The 21,850-nt window shown below is 35.5% G+C and overlaps 1 protein-coding gene across 1 annotated transcript in view; it reads left to right on the forward strand.

The window, feature by feature from the left end:
• LOC150105390 (neprilysin-1-like) overlaps positions 1-21,850 on the forward strand; it is a 236,076-nt gene that overhangs the window by 176,409 nt on the left and 37,817 nt on the right. The window contains exons 13-14 of the mRNA XM_090393948.1: positions 666-743; positions 13,436-13,539. Of these exons, the coding sequence (XP_090250074.1) occupies positions 666-743; positions 13,436-13,539 (182 nt within the window). The remainder of the gene's footprint in view (positions 1-665; positions 744-13,435; positions 13,540-21,850) is intronic.

A 21,850-nucleotide genomic window follows, 5' to 3' on the forward strand; every position in this document is an offset into this window, starting at 1 on the left:
CACCCTGTATATATATATATATATATATATTAAGGATACCAAGTAATTTTATAAACTTGTATTTTTACATACATACATATATATACACACACATGATTTTCACACACACACACACATATATATATACCAACTATTACTCAATTAATGTTCATAACAGTAATAACACCATTGTTAGCAATAAGATGATAGTGAATAGAGATACGATTGAAAATATGAGTGAAGTGAACGAGGATAGAATCACACACACACACACACACACACACACACACACACACACACACACACACACACACACACACACACACACACACACACACACCATTCATTCAAATACAAGCATTCAGAGTAAGGAACTGTTACATGGTTGGCTACCATTGATTCCAACTTAGCTTCGGTCGATTTGAATTCAGTCATCTTTGTCACTTATCCAAATTATCTCAATTTACAAGTCTGCTACCTTGAAAGTAGAGTGCATGAATTCTTAAACATTGTTAAATATCTCAGCAGGATGATAATCGGTTTTAACAATACACTTGTGAAAAAAATATATCAAATAAATTATGTTACCACTTAGTTTTCATGGCATTTTTTTAAATTTTTCTTTTTAAATATCAGTGATCTAAAATATTCATGAAATAAAAACTGAATGTGGTTTTATTTTCCAGATAAATGCCATGGACGCGAAGATTGGTTACCCAAACTACATCCTTGACCCGATGCAGTTGGACAGCGATTACACAGGGGTAAGCAAACTCCTTTAAGTTCCTGTTTACTTTAACTTTTAAATTAATTTCAAATATTAAATTAATTCAAACCATGCAAAAACACCAGTGAAATTTCAGGTGTGAAAGTAGTGGTTGATTTACTGACAGTTGTGGTTTTGAGAGAACTTATCAGTTGCCAATCTCCCAAGTCAACGAATGATAGGATAGATTTTCGTTGTTAGCTTTCCACAATCATTAAATGTTATGTATACGATTTAACTCAGTCACAAATCCCTTTAATGTAATCTGACGGTAAATTTGCTAAGTTATTTGTTAAGTTTACATAACAGCTAAACGTTAAGAACGACATTAACTTTGTGATATTAAAAATTATAAGGTTATTTCATATCAAATTAACCTTATGACTTAAAAATCTTTTAATTAACTTCCAATTCATAACAAAAATTACAAAAGGAACCGTTGTTTGCTCAGTACTCTCGGGATGTATGGAAAAGAGGAGTTGTCCTAAAATGTATGTCAAACGTAAGTATTCATTGCAATTTTCAGATAATTTTTAAATAAATTGCTGCATGCTCATTTACCCGAACTCAGTTACTTGATGTAGGTATAGATGTTAATTACGCATCCGCTTCTAATTCTAATGATTATTTTTGTAAGGAAAATCTGAAAACACTATGACTGATTATTTTGCGGAAATACTCCAGATCCGTTTTATCATTTCCCAGAAATTATTTGGATTATGCTTTTAGTTATTATTTCCTATCAGTGTTATGTGGAAATATTCAAAAGAGAGATCACTTAGTTTCTCCGAGTTTTATAATATAATTGTTCTGCAGAATTAATTCTGTCAACGTACGGAGCGACTCCCAACGCTATTAAAAATTAATTATGTCTGTTTTGGTCAAAAAATGATGGCCGGATGACGCGTACAACCGTTTTCTTTAAAATAGCGGATGATATAATTTTATTCAGAAGAGAGAGCCTCCGAGGCTCAGCCGGTATCGAAGATGCCTTGGGTTGGAAAGATCTGGGTTCGAACCCCGTCTTGGATGCAATGAACCTTTACAAGGGCTTTCAGTTGAAGATTAATTAGCCGTGGTTCGTCTCTTTTTGCTAAATGAAAATCCAATTTTCCTGAGGGGGGGGGACTCTCCATCCCCGTATGTGGCGTATTAGTTAACCTTCAGATGAAAAGACCTTTTAAAGGTTCTCGTCGTTCTTAGGAGGTATTCAAACCTAGGAGATCTTTCCGACCAAAAAGCATCGCTAAAAGAGCTGCTGTGAAGGCTCCTAGAAGCGGAATTCATAAGATAATTAAGAGAATCTGTTTATCATTGATTGATAAGTATTTGTATATTCAATAAATTCAAACAGAAATTTTAGGTGTCAGAAATAATGAGACTCGCTTAGATGTTTTCAGACTTGATCATTCCGAGTCTGAAGGGAATGAGCCGGCCTTTTAATAGCGATTCCATTTTTCATATTCGGTGCATTTAATAATGTGACAATTCGTAGTTTCAAATAGATGTGTTGTAAAAAGGCGTTATAGCTTCTGTCAAAAAGGATGAAAGTCTATACATTGTAGCAAGAAAAGCAAACTTAATTTGTTTGCTCAGAAACGAGGTGTTCTGAAAGTGACAATAACAAACGACTTTCGGCAATGATTTCTTAGAATTGCAGCCAAAGTACCTAAACTATGAAGGTAGTTTTATTATTTTGTTAATGTTAGTCCTGTATACTATGTTTGTTAGTGCGTTAATAAGCACCTGTAACAGTTATTTGTCCGTTCGTACTCACGTAATTCTTAGTGTGGGCTGGAAAAAATTTACTCAGATTTGGCACAAGTATGAAATTTGAAATATACTCGCAATGATACCCATGTGTTTCCATTCTAATTTCAATCAGCCCATTTTATTGGCAAAATTTAGAAAAGGATACGTACTGGTATTAATAATTCCATATCTACTAGATAGAATTTAATGAAATTGGTATCTCTGTTAAAATCTGTCGAGTCATCTCAGTTTTGCTTTCAATTCTTTCGAAAACTCGGGTTTTTCATTCCGCATACACACAGGAAAATCGCCATGAGAACACATACGATTTATAGACAAAAAATACTATTTGTGATGTAGTGGGCGGTATATAGCGTTGTGTATTGATGGAAGTAATGTCGTTGGAGTTGTAGGATCAATGAGTATTAGGGGAGATGGTGAGGTGGACATAGTGGAGTAATGTGCTCTACCACGATGAGTTCTTGGACCCTAGGAGGTGTCACTAATAATTAATTATTTATAGTCGCAGATTTAGACAAAGCAAAATATCATAGCCTAAGCCAAAAATTGGTCGAATTAGTAAAATGTGTTTTAACTTTTAAACGTGTTTTACACTCGCCGGAAGTTTTACAAAAATGTCAAATATCAACTGTCGGTTATGCACTTAATTTGTTTTTCTTATTACAAAAACATTACTATCCTATGAAAGAGCATTAGTAAATAAGTTTTAGTTTTCTTTTCATATTGTTTTAATTTTCAGTTTTCCTGTCGTCAAACAATGGGTACCGTCACCTAATTTTTACAAAAAAAAAAAAAAAAAAAAAAAAACGCTGTATATATGTGATTAGCAAAGCGATTCTAAATTATAATAACTCTTCATTATTTTTAATAATTTTAACGAAATTTGGTATTTAGGATCTCATTTGTCATTTCAAATAAAACGTAATAATAAAAACAAACATCATTACTAACATCTATGACAAAAGCTGCTGTAGGTTCAAGTTGTGATAATGAGCATGCAATCAACCAACAACCATTTTTAAACATCTACGATCATCTTTGTTTTTTTTTTTAATGAAACTGAGCCTTTTACAGGTAATTGACATAATTAACTATGCAATATATTTGAATATTTAATAAAAGCGTTTTCTCTCTTCTCTCCCTGTCCTACGCTTGTGTATCTTTTAATTATTATTAGTAGTAGTAGCAATGTCTTGTTCCGCATGGTTATACTTAGAGAGAATTAGTACAAATTGCAGAGAGGTGGCACGATGAGTACAAAATTCTTCATGCCATCTCAATCTTTCAGCTTTACTTAATGCGTAATATTGTCTAAATATGGATATAGGAGCTCGCTTTTTTTTCTAATAAACACAATTATTTTGCTTAGTCTTTGAAGATTTTTTAAAATTTCTATATTTATTTTTTTACTATTTTATTACAGTGATTTTTACACTGAGCATTTTGCGTGGCTAGGTTCAAAGTAATCCCATAATACCCAAATAAGCATTTAGAAAAACTTCTGCCATATATTAAACATTACTGATACAAAAATCTAGTTTACAGTGGGATACGTCATGACATTTCTTGGAACGTTTATATCCAGGATGATTCAGGATTCAGTCCGTTGACGTTGGAAACACGTCAACCTGTATTATGATTCTCCCGAGTCAGTGCAATTGAGTCCGGGTGTAATGGCTGCGAGAAAGTAACTGACGGAATTTGAAAGAGGCCTTGTGATAAGATGCCATGCTGCAGGCCTATCTATTAAGCAAATTGTTGACAAATTAGACGATCCCAGGTCAACATTCCGTGATATCCTATTAAGATGGAAGCGCAGGAAGTCAACCGCAAATGTTAGCCGTAATGGACAACCCACTACACTCACCGAAAGTGACTGACTACGAATGGTAATATGTAAAACCGCCATTTGTCGGCCGACACGTTGAATGCGGAGTTCCGGGCATCGACTGGATCACGAGTCAGAATGGCATTGAAATCATTCAGAATATGCTTATAACATGGGTTTCTATGGTAGGACAGCAATATGCAAGCTCCCCCCCCCCACACACACACATTACCCAAACCAACATGTAAAGTTGTCTTTGGTGGTGAAAGAACGTGTACAGTGGGACGTGGAAGCCTGGAAAGCCATATTATGGAGCGACGAATCACGCTAAATCTACCTGGCGGATGTCTATGAACGTCTCTTACCAGAGTGCCCAAATAATTCATAGTCCCAACTATGAAATTCGAAGGTGACGGTAATCTGGCCTGCTTTGGACCTCTGTTTGTAGTGCCACGAACATTGAACTCCGAGAGGTATCTGAACATTCTGGACAATGTAATGCTTCCTACTTTGAGAAGTTTCTACGGAAATGACTGTTGTTTCTTTCGGCAAGACTAATCTTTTACGCAGTTACAGCAGCACCCTGCTGCTGCTGTAACCGCGTGGTTTGTGTACATGAACGTCACAATCACCACACTTGACTGGCCTCCAGAGAGTCCTGATTTTAACCTATATGTACAGGGTGCCCAATAAATTTTTAAATATTTCAATAATTCATAAAAATCGGAAAATATTTTATATTAGAGTGCGGTTGGCACGAAAGTGAATCGCAAGGAGGAGGATGTTCTTAGCGGAGCAAAGGTTTAGTTCAAAAGTTCACCGATAGAGTGCGAGCCCAGTCAGAATGGCATTCAAAACTTATTTATTCATATGCAGGAAACGAGTTCCATATCACCACAATAATTGTTCAACCTGTCCGCTGGCACAAGCAATTACATGCTGCAAGTGGGTGAGAACGGTATTTACAAAAGCTTGGAGCATATCCGGGAGGATGCAAGCGACGAATGGCATCTTTTAAATCCGCTAAGAAAAATGGGCCACTCAGATACACTCGGGACTTTAAATAGCCCCACAACCAAAAATCTACTGTTTCAAGTCCGGGGACCTAGGAGTCATTCGGAGTTGCAATTGCGGCTGATGAATCGTTCTTGACCAAATATGCTGATAAGAAACTGCTTCATGGAGATGCGATATGAGGTGGTGTCCCGTTCTGCACGAACTTGACTGTGTGAAGAACATTTTTCCCGCAAGCATTGTACACGCTTTTGCGTAGCAGTTGCAAGTAGCGTTGTGCATTTACTGAGTACGTCTTTCAGCCCCTTGTTGCACGTGGCTCTTCAAAGGAAAAGGGACCCACAATGATGGATGCAGTGAAGCCACACCAAACAGTGAGTCGCAGTGAATGCAACTGCTCCTATGTGTACGTGTGTAGATTGTCTTGGGCCCAAATTCGACAGTTATGAGTATTTACTATCCCATTCAATGGAAAATGAGCTTCGTCTGTCCAAAAGATGTTATCCAGCCATTGTGAATTTTCTGCGACTTTTGTCAAAGTCAACATTGCGAATTCCTCCCGCTTACTGCTATCACTTGGTAACAGCTGGTGAAGAGATTGTAGTTTGTATGGATACAAGTTTAACATACCATGAAGGATGCGGAATACGGACGTTTTAGCTATGCCCATAATTCTTGCAGCTTCCCATGCACTGCCTACACCGCTCGTTGATTGAGCTGCTAGGACGTTCATTTACGATAACACAGCGCTGGTATGGACTTCGGATAACCCTGGTCTCCGGTGAGAAGGTGATCTGACAAATTTCCAGTTTCCTCGAAAGGACCTTGTGATGGGATTTCGACCTTTCTTCATTTTTTTCTGTGTTCGAAACTTTCGTAAAGCTTCCACTGCCGATTCCCCGCTTATGTAGAACAACTTCACTAACAATGCATTATCTACTAATGCCAGCATCACAGCAACACGCAGTTCCTTTTCCCAAAAACCTTTCTGTTCGCACCAGCGACTTGAATTCGCACGCGTTCATTAAGAGCTGCCAGTAGTATACCCTGCATTTCATAGGATTCTCATTTGCATGTATCTCACAAATTAAGCATATGGTACAGCACCCTCTAATGTTGAAAATTTGAAGTAAAATTTTTTCCCTGCCAAAAAAAAATTATTTTTTTCCGATTCTTAAGAATTATTGAAATATTTAGAAATTTATGGGACACCGTGTGTGTGTGTGTGTGTGTGTGTGTGTGTGTGTGTGTGTGTGTGTGTGTGTGTGTGTGTGTGTGTGTGTGCGCGTACGCGCGCGCGCGTGCGTGCGTGTGTGTATCAGTGATGGGTGTACGGAACACCTACAAAATAGCAATATCACCAATATCATACTTTTGCATTTATTCCTGTTAAAGACCTCTAATTGTTTCCTGGCTTCGTGTGATTCGTAAACGTAGCACTTTTCGACGCGTAAACATTGCACTACATTCGAGTTAATAGCCCGGGTCACAAATAGGGACACCTTTGAGACCTTTGAACAGATGAGTGCGCATTGAGAAAATAGCACCCGGAAATCAGTGGCTGTGATTGGTTATTGTGTCAACCACAATTGAACGCTGTCATGTTATGAGTTGTTGTTTTTGTTTTCTGAGTTTAATATGTTTTGCGTGCATGAAGTGTGAACTGACGTGTTTAGGACACCGACATAGGCATTTTAATATCTATTAATAATTTATGACTTTTTTGCCCATATTTACAATCAAAAACAGTGTTGACTATCTACGTAACGTCCCGTTTTCTGTCAGAGCTTTAGCGGATTGTGTGATTATAGTCGACGGAGGCTGTAACTTGTGTATAAATAAATAAAACGAGTTATTTCAGCCTTTCTTCGGTTAAATCCGGAAAAATAATAATTTTCCAAGTAATTGCTTTTGCCGATTTCTGTATTTAAAAATCGTGTCAAATTTGAAATTATCCGTGCCTCATTCTAGCATTTGCCTAATACTATCTAATCTATGATAATCTAATCTCACCAAGAAGTATAAACCTTTTCTGTTTCTCATATAAACGGCGATTGTGAAGCTTATTTAACCTTTATGCTTTCCATATTTAAAATTATATTAATTGATGAATTGAAGTATTCAAAGTTATCCTACAAGTGATTGCATTGGACCAATTAAGCGAGCACAGAGCATCATTGGACCAATGATGCGCTGTGCATTCTTAATATAAATGCAATCATACGGTCAAAATGACGTGAATTTTGTACCGGGTTGCATAAGCCACACGACACATACACACTTTTGTTCCTAAAACGCAATCAAGTTACCAAGATTACAAGAAAGGAATGTAAAAGAACCAACCAATATTTCGGAGCACAGCCCATTTTTTCCTCATTTTTACAACTTGCTATATCATAATAAAATATATCACACAAATTATCCATCTATAATCTAATCTAACATATGAATGTTCCGTCTTCCTCCCAGGTTAATTATTTCTTGGCGAAACATTAGAATAATCAGCTAATCAAGTGTTGCATATTAAATAATAATAACTTGCATGCATGGAGGTGCATCATATTATAAAGTAAAGAATCATTTTGGATAAATTTCTTCAGAGAGCATATAATTCTAAATGCACGTAGCGAATGAACTCTGAGTTATAAAAATCTTGACGGCTTAACTGTTATCCATATTAAATCGAATGTAAGACATGTGAGAGATCTTGTTCCACGTTCTGCAACTTCCATTATTTTTTATTTATTAATTCAGTTAAATGTTTCGGAACATAGTGAATACAGTCATAGTTTTCATGTAACTCCTTTAAAGAGAGAGAGAGAGAGAGAGAGAGAGAGAATAGGAAAAATGCCAGTCTCAATCGTAGTTGTATTTACCGCGCCGTGTGCATGGATATCCATTAGAAGTTTTCGGATCTACAAATTGTAGGAATACTTCAGGAAACAACAAAAATTAGAGAATAACCAGTATTGGACTCACCAGTATATTCCGTTAAGCCAACATACTGAGAATAAAAAATGGGGCTTTATCTGACATCCAAATATTGTAAGTTTTGAACAAGCCAACATCCCATTAGCTTTCTAAACGTTCTTAACTTTGTGAACTTACGTCATATGCGGGTTTTTGTAGATTAACTGAATAAGATGGTCTAATTTAATTCCGCTTTCCTAACAAAAGGTTTGATCATTAACATTTTTCTTGGGGAACCTTGAATGCTGCATTTAAAAAACAAATTCTTCAAAAAATAATTAGAGATTCTCTGTGCTAGGAAGATTATCTATTTACACAGTCTTGTCACTAAACGTCATCAGCCATGCATGTTACGTGCATTAATAAGATCTTAAACACGTAACTACTGGAATTTTAACGTACTCTGTTAAATGGAGCCTTCTGCGCTGTATTTTTCAGAAGCTGCTCATTTCTCACAGGGAATAAAAATGAGGGCTTTATCTGACATCCAAATATTGTAAGTTTTGAACTGTAAATGCAATTATAGTTTAAAAATGAGATATTATATTTTTAGGTGGAGGATGCATTTCATCTCCTCGTGTTAGATCATCGTCCCACTTATTGCAGGCCTAAAGTGGATTGAAAAGGTTTAATGTTTGATCTTTAGAGCAGGTTTTCTGGACTATGTAAAAATAGATAAAAAAAATTACAAACAATATATAAAATTGATAAAAATGACAAAAATACTTTAGCTCACCCACGTTACCAATGTACTATAGGTTTACTAATGACCTTTGGTGGGTGGGAACCATATAGGTGAATAAATATATATATATATATATTCCGCAACCCAAACAAAAATGGATAAAATATTCCCTGAAGAATAAGTGATTCATGAAATGTGTTAAGTGCTTCTGATATGCAAAAGTTTCGTAACTTCGCATTTATAATCAGATTATATATATATATATATATATATTTACGTCGGTGGTCTAAAACGTTCTCAGCCTCAACTATAAATGGCAACACTATCGGCAAGGTTTTTTTCCTAAGTTGGTACATCTGTTGTAAACATCGATGTGAAATTGCAAGTCATTCTATCAAGTTTTTTATACAGCTTTCGGAAGCCAAAGTGTTGTCTGTATCCCTTGAAATGGATAAAATTGAGTATCGCGCTGTTATAAAATTCCTTATAAAAGTAGGTTTAACGCCAAAAGAAATTCATTCGAAGTTCATAAAAGTTTATGGGCACTCTTCTCCTTCGTTTTCGACAATTAAGAAATGGGCTGCTGAGTTTAAACGCTGCCATACCAGCCTTGAAGATGACCCATGTGAAGACTCATCAAAAAGTGTAACACCAGAAATCATTGATCAAGTGCACGATATGGAATTGGATCAGCGAGTAAAAACGCGTGAAATTGCTAAGACTATAGGCATTTCAAAAGAACGTGTAGGACACTTTTTAATGAAGAATTACAAATCAAAAAAACTGCGCAAGATGGTGCCGCGCAGATCAAAAACGCACTCGCATGAAAATCTCTGAACAGTGCTTGGAGCGTTTTAACAAAAATAAAACTAATTTTTTGCGTCGCGTTATTACGAAGGATGAGATTTGGATTCACCAGTACACACCAGAATCCAAACAGCAGTCAAAACAGTGGAAAGAAGCCGGTTGTTCAGCGCCAAAGAAGACAAGGTCATGGCATCGGTGTTTTGGGATGCTAAAGGTATTTTGTTTATTAATTATCTTAAAAGGGTAAAACAATAACCGGGGAATATTATTCCGATCTTTTAACCAGACTAGACGAAACAATTCGTGAGAAACGACCCTGTTTGCAGAAGAAGAAAAAATCATCTTTCATCAGGACAGTGCACGTACCCGCAAAGGTACGTGCTTTCGGAAGCCAAATTTTGGTAATTGGAAAATTAAGGGATCTCACTATGAATTGTTGGAACATCCACCCTATTCCCAAGATTGGGCTTCCTCTGACTTCTATCTCTTCCCAAAACTAAAACTCTTCCTCGCTGGTCAGCGTTTTTCTTCGAATCAAGAGGTGACTGCAGCTGTAGAGGGGTATTTTAGAGGGATCTTACTGAGAACCACTACAGGGACTGGATAATGGTGCTGGAGCATGCTAGAATAAATGTATTAGTCTTAATGGAGATTATGTTGAAAAATAAAAATAAGTTTGAAATTATAAATTCTATTTTTCATTGTTAGGCCGAGAACGTTTTAGACCACCCACGTGTGTGTGTGTGTGTGTGTGTGTGTGTGTGTGTGTGTGTGTGTGTGTGTGTGTGTGTGTGTGTGTGTGTGTGTGTGTGTGTGTGTGTGTGTGTGTGTATTAAAATTGAGATAAATGCCATATCCAAAATAATAATAATATATTAATTTATTGTTGAAAGAAATCTCTTGAAAAATAATGAGTAAATTAAAATACTTAGTCTTGCAAATTTTCTCAGCGAGTGAAAACCTCATGAAAATAGGCAGCGTCTGCAGCGTGTAGCCTTTCTGTAGCTTTTAGTCACACATGTTACAGAAAAGCTCAATTCGTCATGCAGATATACGGCAAAAAATTCAAACGCCTTTGTATAGATTGAAATATATTTACTTTTATTATGGTAATAATGCTAGATTTTCATCATATCGTATTGTTCTTTCGCGACTGTAAATGTCTGATAAATGCTGATTTTACTAAACTGAAAAAAAAAAGCATAAACAAATTAACACAGCAGTTCACTCTATTACCCTAAGATACATTGCTACTTGTGTACCTTAGGGTAATAGAATCGTTGGAATACAAAACATCCTATTCTTCGTCTGCTATGCGATAGAACAAGACACCTTGTTCTGTTCTATCGCACACTAGGCTAGTACACTTGACAAGTTGTACCCACGGTTTCGAACTTTAGGCTGAGTCTTATGATCACATATATTTGGCTTGCGGTTCTGTAGATTTCTTCTTCTTATCTGAAATTTGGGTGATGAAGAACATTTCGTAAGCAACTTATTATTCTTACTGGTACTTTCATGTTTTTCTGATCTGATTTATGTATTAATTCTCCTATATCATTAAGCTTCTTACTTGGCTGTCATCAGCTGGTCTCATGAGGAAGTGTTAGTGTTTTTTCTCCGAAAAAAAGTCGGATTTTCCATTCCGAAAAACATGCAAACCGGCTGGCCCTGGTTGGCGCTCTCCAACCAATAAGCTGCAAGTAGAATTTCCAAGGAGATATGGATGTTTCTGATAATTTCTAGGTGGGAAATGAATTCAGAGCCCGATGCGAGATCTAGCCCTTATTGAAGGCTTGAAGTGGTTTCAAAAAGTTTCATGTTTGGTCTAGAGAGTAGGGGTTCCTAACTATGTAAAAAATAAATAAAAATACAGAATAATGAGAAAAAAAATCCTTAGTTCATCCACTGTAATGACATACGAGTATTACAAGTTTACAATCTTTGGTGGATGGGAAACATAAAAAAATGAAAAACACGCAATTCATAGGCATAATGTACTGGACTCATAACCTTAGCAATGTTCGGTCGTGCAGGTAAGGGAGGCAGACAATGATTTGTTTATTTGGTTGCGTTTATAGCATTTCCACGCTCTAACCAATTTCTACAGGACTATGGGTCGAAATTCCGCTGGGTACCATGAATGTTTGTGAAAGTAGTTTTGAAATTTTTCAATGTTTGGTCTCTAGTTTAGGGTTCATGGATTATCTAGCTCTCTCTCTCTCTCCAGTATTAAAATGTTGTAGGTTATTAGTACCTTTGGTGAAAGGATTCCTTATAAAAGTAGCTCCATGTTAAATTAGTTCTACTTAGAGTACTGAAGCTTAATATAAAAACATGTTTCATCGCCAGATTAGTTTAATATAAATACATATTTGTAATTTATAATTAATTCCCTGGAGGCATAGGACTAACCATCTTATCCTCGATACGGTAGCGGTTAAGTGAATAAAAAATTCTCGACATCGCAAGATGAAAGAAGGAAGGAAGCAATAATAATAATAAGAAGAAATAATTCCTGTCCCCTCTCATTGGGGGGTTATTGAGAATTAATGCAGCCGGTACGCCACTCCTCTGATTCATCCCCAAAGGGCAAGATTTATGCCTGCTTAGCGGGAAAAACCTTTCGTATCCCTAGTCTTTCTAACCAAAGGGCTCTTTTATATCCACTGAGCTACTGAGGCTCCCCAAATATATTGTTGATTATTAATATTTGGTTTCCATTTAGGAGTACTTGAAGGAATAATATTAAACAACATCTAAAAATATTTATTTTATCAGATAGAATCATGACTATACGATATTACCTATAATTTATTTATAACTAGAATTTTGAATAATAAATAAACATTTATTTTGCTAATCACAAAGGTCAGATACAAAGCACAAACAGATATTACTGACTAATTGGTCAATAAAATCCAACTCTTTAGAAAGTATATTTCTCAACTTAAAAAATCAATTACTTTAGAATTTTTCGACTGAGTTAATGTAATGGAGAGAAGTTATATTTCCTAAATCCCGACTGTCCTATTAGCTATGTGCATAGCATTAATTGATCGAATTCCTTGTTGATTTAATATAAATTTTCACTGCGATTATTTGTGTTTCAATTATTTATTTCTTTATTAGTTTTGCAATTCCTGGAAAAAGCATAACTTCACTGGTCAGCATTTCAGGTTGCTTTGAATTACTATCGAAGCAACTAAGACTGTGTGTGTGTGTTTGCGTGTAAGTTGTGTTGCTACAGCCAGTTTGCCTGTTTTGTGGTAGAAAAATTCGAGTTTCGTGTGGAAAATCCTGCCTCCTTCGTATGACTTAAAAACCATAGTTTATTACTAGTAATGGGTAAAGAGCCTTCTGATAAAAACAAAATGTATCAATATTTTTGTATTCACAGCAGAAAAAGAAATATCTTTTTTTATAAAAAGTTAAAGAAAAATATGCTTCTAGCTTATGTCGATTTTAAACTTAGAATCAGTTCGTTAATTTTCAGAATTTTCTACTTCTGAAAATGAATTAGTGGTCCTTTGACCTTATTAATAAAATTGCTTTTTAAGTTATGATCACGCGATCAGTGCACAAATCCTTTATGCTTTGTTTTTCCATTTAGCTAGACATATCCGACGATCATTTCTTTTCCAATATACTGCGGATGAAGCGATATGAGGTAGCCAAAGAACTAACAAAGATTACTAGGACAGTAGACAAGGAAAGGTAAGAATTTTTTTTCCTAATGGTTAATTAAAGTTTCAGCAACCAGTTAAAATTAAAATGATGAAAATCATTCTGTTTTACTGAAACAATTCGCCAAAAAATATAGATAAAGTTTCATTTCTTCAGAATATTCATGAAGTTTGTTTTTGTATAAAATTTTATTGCTTATAATGGTTTGAATTTCTGAAAATTACTTTTGTGTATCCTCAATTTTTTATTAATACAGAAGAGCTAAGCTTAGTATGAAATGAGCTGATTATGTAACTATCCTGTAACGCTTAAAATTAACTGTTTGAAAATTCTGATTAAAATATACTTTAAAGAAAATATTGACCAAAAACACTTGAATATTCTTGATGGGAATGTTGATCACCATGTTTGTTGAATTTTACGTTTGCAGAGTTTTCATATTTTCATTAAATATGAATTAGCAAGAATCTAATACAATAAAACAAAATGAAAGGACAAAAAGCGAAAAAGACTAAGAACTTAGAAAACTCACAGTTACATGACCAGCCAGCAAAAATAATGATGGCGGGCGGATCGTTTTAAATCAAATCGATGTCTGATTATTCCTGGTTTTCCCTTTCAGTCGTTTCTGACCGTAGGTGACTTTGTAGGCATTGCCCACAAAGCATTCCTGGTGAGTTTTTACGAAGTAGTTCATCGTTGCTTTCCCCAATCCCCAATTTTATCCCAGTCATATGCCGGCATACGGCTCCGGACCGGCATATGGCTGGGACGTATTCATGACTGTAATCCATGTGTGTTCACGGGGCCGGTTTGTGTGTTCTGGGAGACGAAAACCCGAGTTTCCGGTTGAAAAAATCCTACCTCCGTATGAGACTTGCTAACTCACCTTTAGTTGAAAGAAATCAGATAAAAGTCTCCTAACCTCACTGACGGGAATCGAACCCAGGTCTTTCCGACCAAAGGGCTTCGTCTATACTAACTGGGCTACGGTGACTAACGTCGGATTATGGAATGTGAAAGTGAGCTACGAGTTTTAGAAAGTTTTTTCCCTTGGTTACAAAGTAAATTATATCTGACAAGAAACTATATTCTTCTTAAATTATTTATCAAAGTAAAAGCAAAGAAAATTTGCGCATGGGGTATTTTCATGTATACTTATTTCACATAATTGTTTTAGTACCCCATAATGCAAAAACATTATGGAATGGTTTGCTACCCAGACCGGTTTCGACCTTTATTGAGGTCTCATCAGTGAGAGCCAGGCCCAGAAAGATATCAAGGTTAAATTAATGCAACAATCATATATAAATGGTAAAAAGATATATCATCTTATTATTAAACTTCTGCGAATGAGAGATCAATGCAGAAAGTTTTCCTGCTTGGTTACAAAGTAAATTTTATTTGAAAAGAATGCGTGTAAAGGGGCCGTTAATATTATTTAATCACAATGTCAGCGAGATTAGTAGGATCGGTATGCGATTATCCCATATTATTTGACTGTTATAAACCTAAAGGTTCAAATAAATGTCATTTGCTTTCATTTTCTTGAAATCAATGACAGTAACGTTTTAATTACATAACATGTAACGATACTTCAGTAGCAGGATTTTTTGACATTACGAGTATTATTTGCTGATATGCTTGCTTTGTAGCTTGATGTAAATAGTTAGGTGTAGGGATATTGCAATCACAATAATGTTCATTTAAACATTCCAGTGAACAAATAGTAGATTTGGAGTACCATATTGTAGCTGGATTGACAGTTAACAGCATCGTAACTTAGTTCTATATTGGATCGCTTTATTTAAGTTTTATGTGTTAGAAAGATTTGTAGTTTATTATTGAAGACAATGTCGTAATCATAAGTTGAAGATAAATTTGAAGTGTTTATAGATAATGGGAATTTATAGACATTTTAAGACTGCATATTTTTTCTTCCCAGCTATTTTTTCTGAGGGAAGGGTAAGGGAACACAATTTTGGCTAGGATGCAGAATACTCTACAACCCGATAGGATCATATATTATTATTATTATTATCGCACTGCCACCTCCATGAAGGTCTAAGACTCATCTTGGGAGATCCAAACTATCAACAGACTATTCAATAATCAACACAATTTCATTTCATATGGTGATTCAAACGGCGGTGAGCCCCTTTTACGGGGATGTACGGCACCACCTCAGTCTTCCCTATTTTTATCTGGGCTTGGCACATGGCTGGAAGGATTGTCTTAAGTATTCCTGACTCTGTCGGTGTGCGTCCATAACTCATTGGGATAAAGCACTCACAACTGAGTCAGGAAACCCATTCCGTTTATTCACCACTCTCCAAGCGAAAAATCTACTCCTCACGCAGTTGCAAACTACACTCTTACTCAACTTCCAGGGATGACCTCTTGTTCTATCCCCTCTAGCCAACTGCTGAAACATTTCCCCTGCATCAATCCGATAATATCCTTTAAGTAACTTAAATATTTATATCATATCTCCCACCCATCCCTTTTCGCCTATCAACCAACTTTTGCATTCCACAAGTCCTCAATCTATCCTCATAGGGAACATTCCACAGACCACTTATCATCTTGTTTACTCGCTTCTGGATCCTCTCCACCACTTCCTCATGACCAGACCTGAGCACAGTAACCCAGATGTGGTCGTATCAAGTCTTTATAAAGAGGAATGGTTAATCCCTTGTCTTTGCTTTTTAGTGCATTCTCCAATAACGAAGTAATCACGTGAGCTATCCTGGCTACTTTAGGAATATGTTCTCTTAACGTCAACTCTGGATAGTGCTTTCCCCAAATCACTGGCTTCATCAATTTCCTGGAGTACAGTTCCCTCAATGTGGTGCACAGCTTATAATCTTTGTATCCCAAAATGCATAGCTTTACACTTCTCCAAATTAAATTAACATCCATTATGTTTTGTCGATCAGCCTATTCAAATCATCCTGCGGGCTCTTTACATCACTTTGATTAGCTATTACCCTACCCAACTTTGCATCAATGGAAAACAACTGGAGCTCTCCCTTCAAATTATTTCCTATATCATTCGTGTAGAAATTAAACAGCATTGGTCCAAACACAGAGCCTTAAGCACACCACTAGTCATATGATGAGAAGTGCAAGAAATTTCCGATAATTGAAGGTTTGTGTTATACTTTTATATTCATGCTATCTTGTTAGGATCAAATAAAAAATAAATCTTCTTTCTCATATTTCTCAAAGTCTATATATATAATTCACCAAATCGTAATCTGTGGCAAAATATTTGAGAGATTGGATTAGCATTACTATGGAACTATCTTTGCCAATACATAGAAAATCGTAAAGTTATTTCCTATTAAAAGAAATCCCTGTAGGAGTGAAAGAAAATTGAAGTCTTGATTCGATGTGGACGAGAAAAGTTCTGCAAATTGTCTAATGTTGATGGGCCGAAAACCAGTTCGTAAAATATTTTGATTATATTAAAAACTTGTTGAAATTCTATTAATAGTATCGTGTGTGTAACAAATAATATTCTTCAATAATAGACAAGACCTAGAAATATATTCCGAAACCGAAACATGGAATTATTAATGGAATTTGGGTGAGGAGTGATTGGATGAGGAGTGGTTTGTCCATCTCATTTAAAAGGAGACCGATGGATTTCGTTAGATTGTCCACACTGACAAACAATGTCCATACTTGGTCCTTGACAAAAACAAATAATTAAAATAAAATCATAATACGCCAAAGAGCAATTAAAAGAAGTATTTTGGGAATTAAAATAGTACAGAAGATTTTTAAAAAATGTAGCCATTAAATTATCGGCCTCTCTCACATTCAAAGCGCCAGTACGTACCGTTGCAGTTTCTTACGCATTTATTTGTTTACTAACAAGCGAGAGCGGGTGTTAGTAAATTCTGTTAGTAAATTCTGATCTGCGCATCGCTTTGAATAATAGGCTATATCTTCGGGAATTTTTCGAATTTCTTGATAAAAATTTAGGAACAAATTTTTAAAAATACATACTTTCAGAAAATAATATTAAAAAATCGATTTTTTTTGATCCTCTAAATAGTACTGCCTCCTTAAAATCAAAAACTTACAAATTAGCAAAAAGAAAATGCCATAGAGGAAAAACCTGACGCGATAGAGAAAAATGGGTTTGATATTTGAAATCAGCGCACTCAAATTAGTAAAAAACAAGTCTCATATAAAAGTCAGCAAAAATTGTGTTGGACTATGTTATTAGAGATCACAAAAACTTAAAGTTATTCACAAAGCTAAACAGTTAAGGTGGAAGTGAAAGGAGTGTGACGGATACCTAGCACTACAGTTTGAATTCTCATAGTAAGCTAGAGATTCAAAGTAAGCCAGAGGATGAAGTGAACTCATACGAATAACAAGAAATAACTAGACGAGGACAAGTCCGTTAGTGTGGAGAAAATAAAACGACTTTTGTTCAGAAGTAGGATGTAACAGGTTGATGACTACAGCAGCAGATGTTCGAATGACAGTAAAATATGAGCGATGATAAAGATACATTTTTGTTCGTTTCCGGAAAAATTCGAAACTAAACTATTGGAAGAACGCACTGGTTATTACAGTTTATTAAAAAGGAAATAAAGATGACCGTAATAATTATAGGGAGGGGGGGAAAACTGCCAGCGAAATGACGAGTACAAAATATATTCAGAAATACTGAAAGAGAAACTAAAAGTATTGTAGAGAACAAAATACTAGAAGAACAGAATGGATTCCGAAAAGGCCGATCTTGCATACACTTTTAGTCTAAAATTATTACCCGAAAAGATAAGAGAATTTCAAAAAGAAGTGCACGTGGCCTTCATTGATTATAAAAAAGCATTTTATAAAATTAATAAAAAAACTGTTTAAAATACTAACTGATTTAAATATATCAGATCAACTGTTACAGTCTATTCAAGAAATATATACAGGAAATAAAATAGCAGTGAAATTATAACAAATATCAGAATGAAAAGACATATCAAGAGGAGTACGGCAAGAATGCACCCTATTATCTCTACTATTTAATATATATAACAATCTGGAAGCGACAAAACCGTATACAAACTAAACCCACAAATAATAATACATGCACTATTATTATTATTATTGTCTTTAAGAGGGAGCCCTCCAGCGAGTCGGAGACTCATCGAGGGGGAGCTACATACTACACGTACCATCTATCATACTTATTCTTGAATTCATTCACATTGCTTGCACTCACAACATCCAATTGCAATACATTCCAATCACGCACCACTCTATGAGAGAAAAATCTAGCCCTCATCAATTTCTTAGCGGCATTCATTCTCAGCTTCCAAGGATGCCCTAATGTCCTTTCACCATCATCAGTAAATTGAAAAATTCCATCAACTGAAATCCTGCATGACCCTTTTAGAAGTTTGTAAGTCTCAATCAAATCACCCTTCTTTCTTCTCTTTGCTAAAGATAAGGATGTCATTTTGTCTCTTTACAAGGTGTTGATAAGACCTCACTTGGACTACTGTGCACAGGTCTGGTCTGCTGTTTTCCATTGTGATTCTGATATGGTGGATGAAAAGGAGGGTGTTAAAATGATATCAGGATTGTGGAATACTGATTATGAAGATAGATTGAGAATTCGTCGATTGCAGACACTAGAACCAACATATCAGAATCACAATGGGAAACAGGAGACCAGACCTGCGCACAATGGTCCAAGTGAGGTCTTATCAACACCTTGTAAAGAGACAAAATGACATCCTTATCTTTACATGTGAAAGATCGTTTCAAGATTGCAATTATCTTTCGAGTTCTTTTGAAATCTTTGCTACATGGCCCCGAACTTCAACTTCCTATCTACTAACACCCCAAGATCCCTATCCTCATCAGTTTCTTTAAGCATAATCCCACCAATATAATACGACATTGGATATCGCTTGTCAAATCCTTCCCAATATCATTAATGTACAGATTGAATAACAGTGAACCAAGTACCGATCCTTGTGATACACCACTGGTTTACCTTAAATCTTGCAGACTAACATTCCCCATATACCGTTTTTTGATATCTGTCAGTCAGCCATTCTCTTATCCACTTTAATATTCTATAATCCAAACCCATATTCACCAATTTATGCAACAGTCTACCATGCTGTATTCTGTCAAAAGAATTAGCAAAATTCAAAAGTGTCATGGTATATCCATTCCCATTGCCTAATCCAATGGTAACATTGTTATAGAATATGAGCAAGTTGCTAAAACATGACCTTCCCTTAGTAAACCCATGTTGCTCATTGCAAAGTAGAGATTCTTTGAAATAAGATTTCTGTCAACCCATTTCTGAATGCGAGATCTAACCAATTTTTCCAAAATCATCACCACCACTCTTGAGATACTAATTGGTCGATAATTGGATACAATGGTCTTTGCACCATCCTTATGCAATGGGATTACTATACATTCTTTCCATTCCTGAGGAATCTTCCATGTTATGCGACTCATATTAAACAGCCTGGTCAAAGGAATAGCCAGTTCAGCTGAACACTCTTTTAGCACAAGAGCTGATATCCCATCAGTTCCCTATTGCTGAATTCTTATTCTGTTTGTGCAACAGCTCTAATACCTCATCCTTATACACCTGTGTTTATTCAGACAGTGAAGAGGTACAGTAAGCTCAATGTTGCGTTCACCAGGTTGATAGCTTTTAACAAAATGGGCACTCATTAACTGAACAACCTCTTCTGCATCTCTAACCCTCACGCCGTCTGCATTTAGAAGAGTTTTTCGTTCATATTCATTCTTTCGTTTACTTTCAGCATATCGATAGAATTCTCGTAGGTTGTCTTTATTATTTGCAGATCGTCAGATTGTATTAGCTACATCAGAAGATGATTTACTAAGATTTGAAAATGATATAAGAATATCTAAAGTAAAAACAAAAACATTGGCCTTCAAAGTAGAAAACCCAGTAAGAAGTAAAATAGTGATAGGTAATAAAATATTCTTCTTCTTCCTAACATGAATTTTAGGCCGCGTGGTCTACCACTCTCATGCCATCTCTTTCTTGGTCTTCCGATTCTTCTTTTTCCACGTGTTTTATATCTTTATGATATTTTCGGCAGTCTGCTGCTGTCCATTCAATTTAAATGTTCTGTTCATTTTTGCTTATAATGTCTTATGTAGTAATTAATTGGTTTTATATTCAGAATAATAAAATTAGAACAAGTAAACACTTTCAAATTCTGGGAGATGGGACTTATAATATGAAGATGAAAAGATATAGACATTAAAATATCAATTTTGTAAAAGTAAACGGCATAATAAATAATATATTTATGCCATCGCTAGCACAAAAGCACACCAGGATCAGACTATATAACACCCTGTGTAAACCAGCTTTATTATATGGAAGTGAAGCATGGACCATAACAAGTAAAATGAAAAACAGATTCAAACAGCAGAAATGAAATTTCTCAGAAAAATTGCTGGATATACCAAGCGGGACAATAAAACAAATGAAGAAATTAATGAAATAAAGAGCCAAAAGGCTTCACTTCGGCGATGTAAAAATTATTTAAATTAAGGGGATATTTAATCCCACATTATTTTAGAGTTTCTTATTCGGCTCTGAGATAGAAATCAAATCAAAGAGTTTCATGCCGAATATAGCAAACTATAAAGGTTCGGCGGGTCCAAACGTAAGCAAACCTGGGTGGTGCAATACAGGGCAACTCGTAGCAAAGGTGGATAAAGCTAGGATCTCTATTCTTAGTATTTACCCTAATTTAAAACTCAGCCCCTAGGAGATGTATGTTGTTTTATATTAAGGGAGATAGGTCACTATCCAGACTGGTTTCAACATTTATTGCGGTCTCATCAGTGAGTAGGTAGACCAAATAATGCCAAGATTGTAGCGATAATAGCTCTAATACTTTACAGTACGAATTGTCAAAAAAGTGCACAGATAAATTAATGAAATAAAGAGCCAAAAGGCTTCACTTCGGCGATGTAAAAATTATTTAAATTAAGGGGATATTTAATCCCACATTATTTAATCATCAATCCCACATCATCAAATCAAAGAGTTTCATGCCGAATATAGCAAACTTTTATAGTTTGCGATATTCGGCATGAAACTCTTTGATTTGATTCCTATCTTAGAGTTTCTTATTCGGCTCTGAAATAATGTGGGATTAAACATCCCCTTAATTTAAATAACAAATGAAGAAATTTTATAATCACTGAATATAAAACCAATTAACTACTATATAGGTAAATACAAACAAAATGGTTAGAACATCTAAATCGGGTGGAAAATAGCAGACTACCCAAAATACTATACATA

This window comes from Typopeltis vanoorti, chromosome 6, assembly GCF_054136105.1.
Source record: "Typopeltis vanoorti isolate ZY-2024b chromosome 6, IOZ_Tvanoo_1.0, whole genome shotgun sequence".
Lineage (NCBI taxonomy): Eukaryota > Metazoa > Arthropoda > Arachnida > Uropygi > Thelyphonidae > Typopeltis > Typopeltis vanoorti.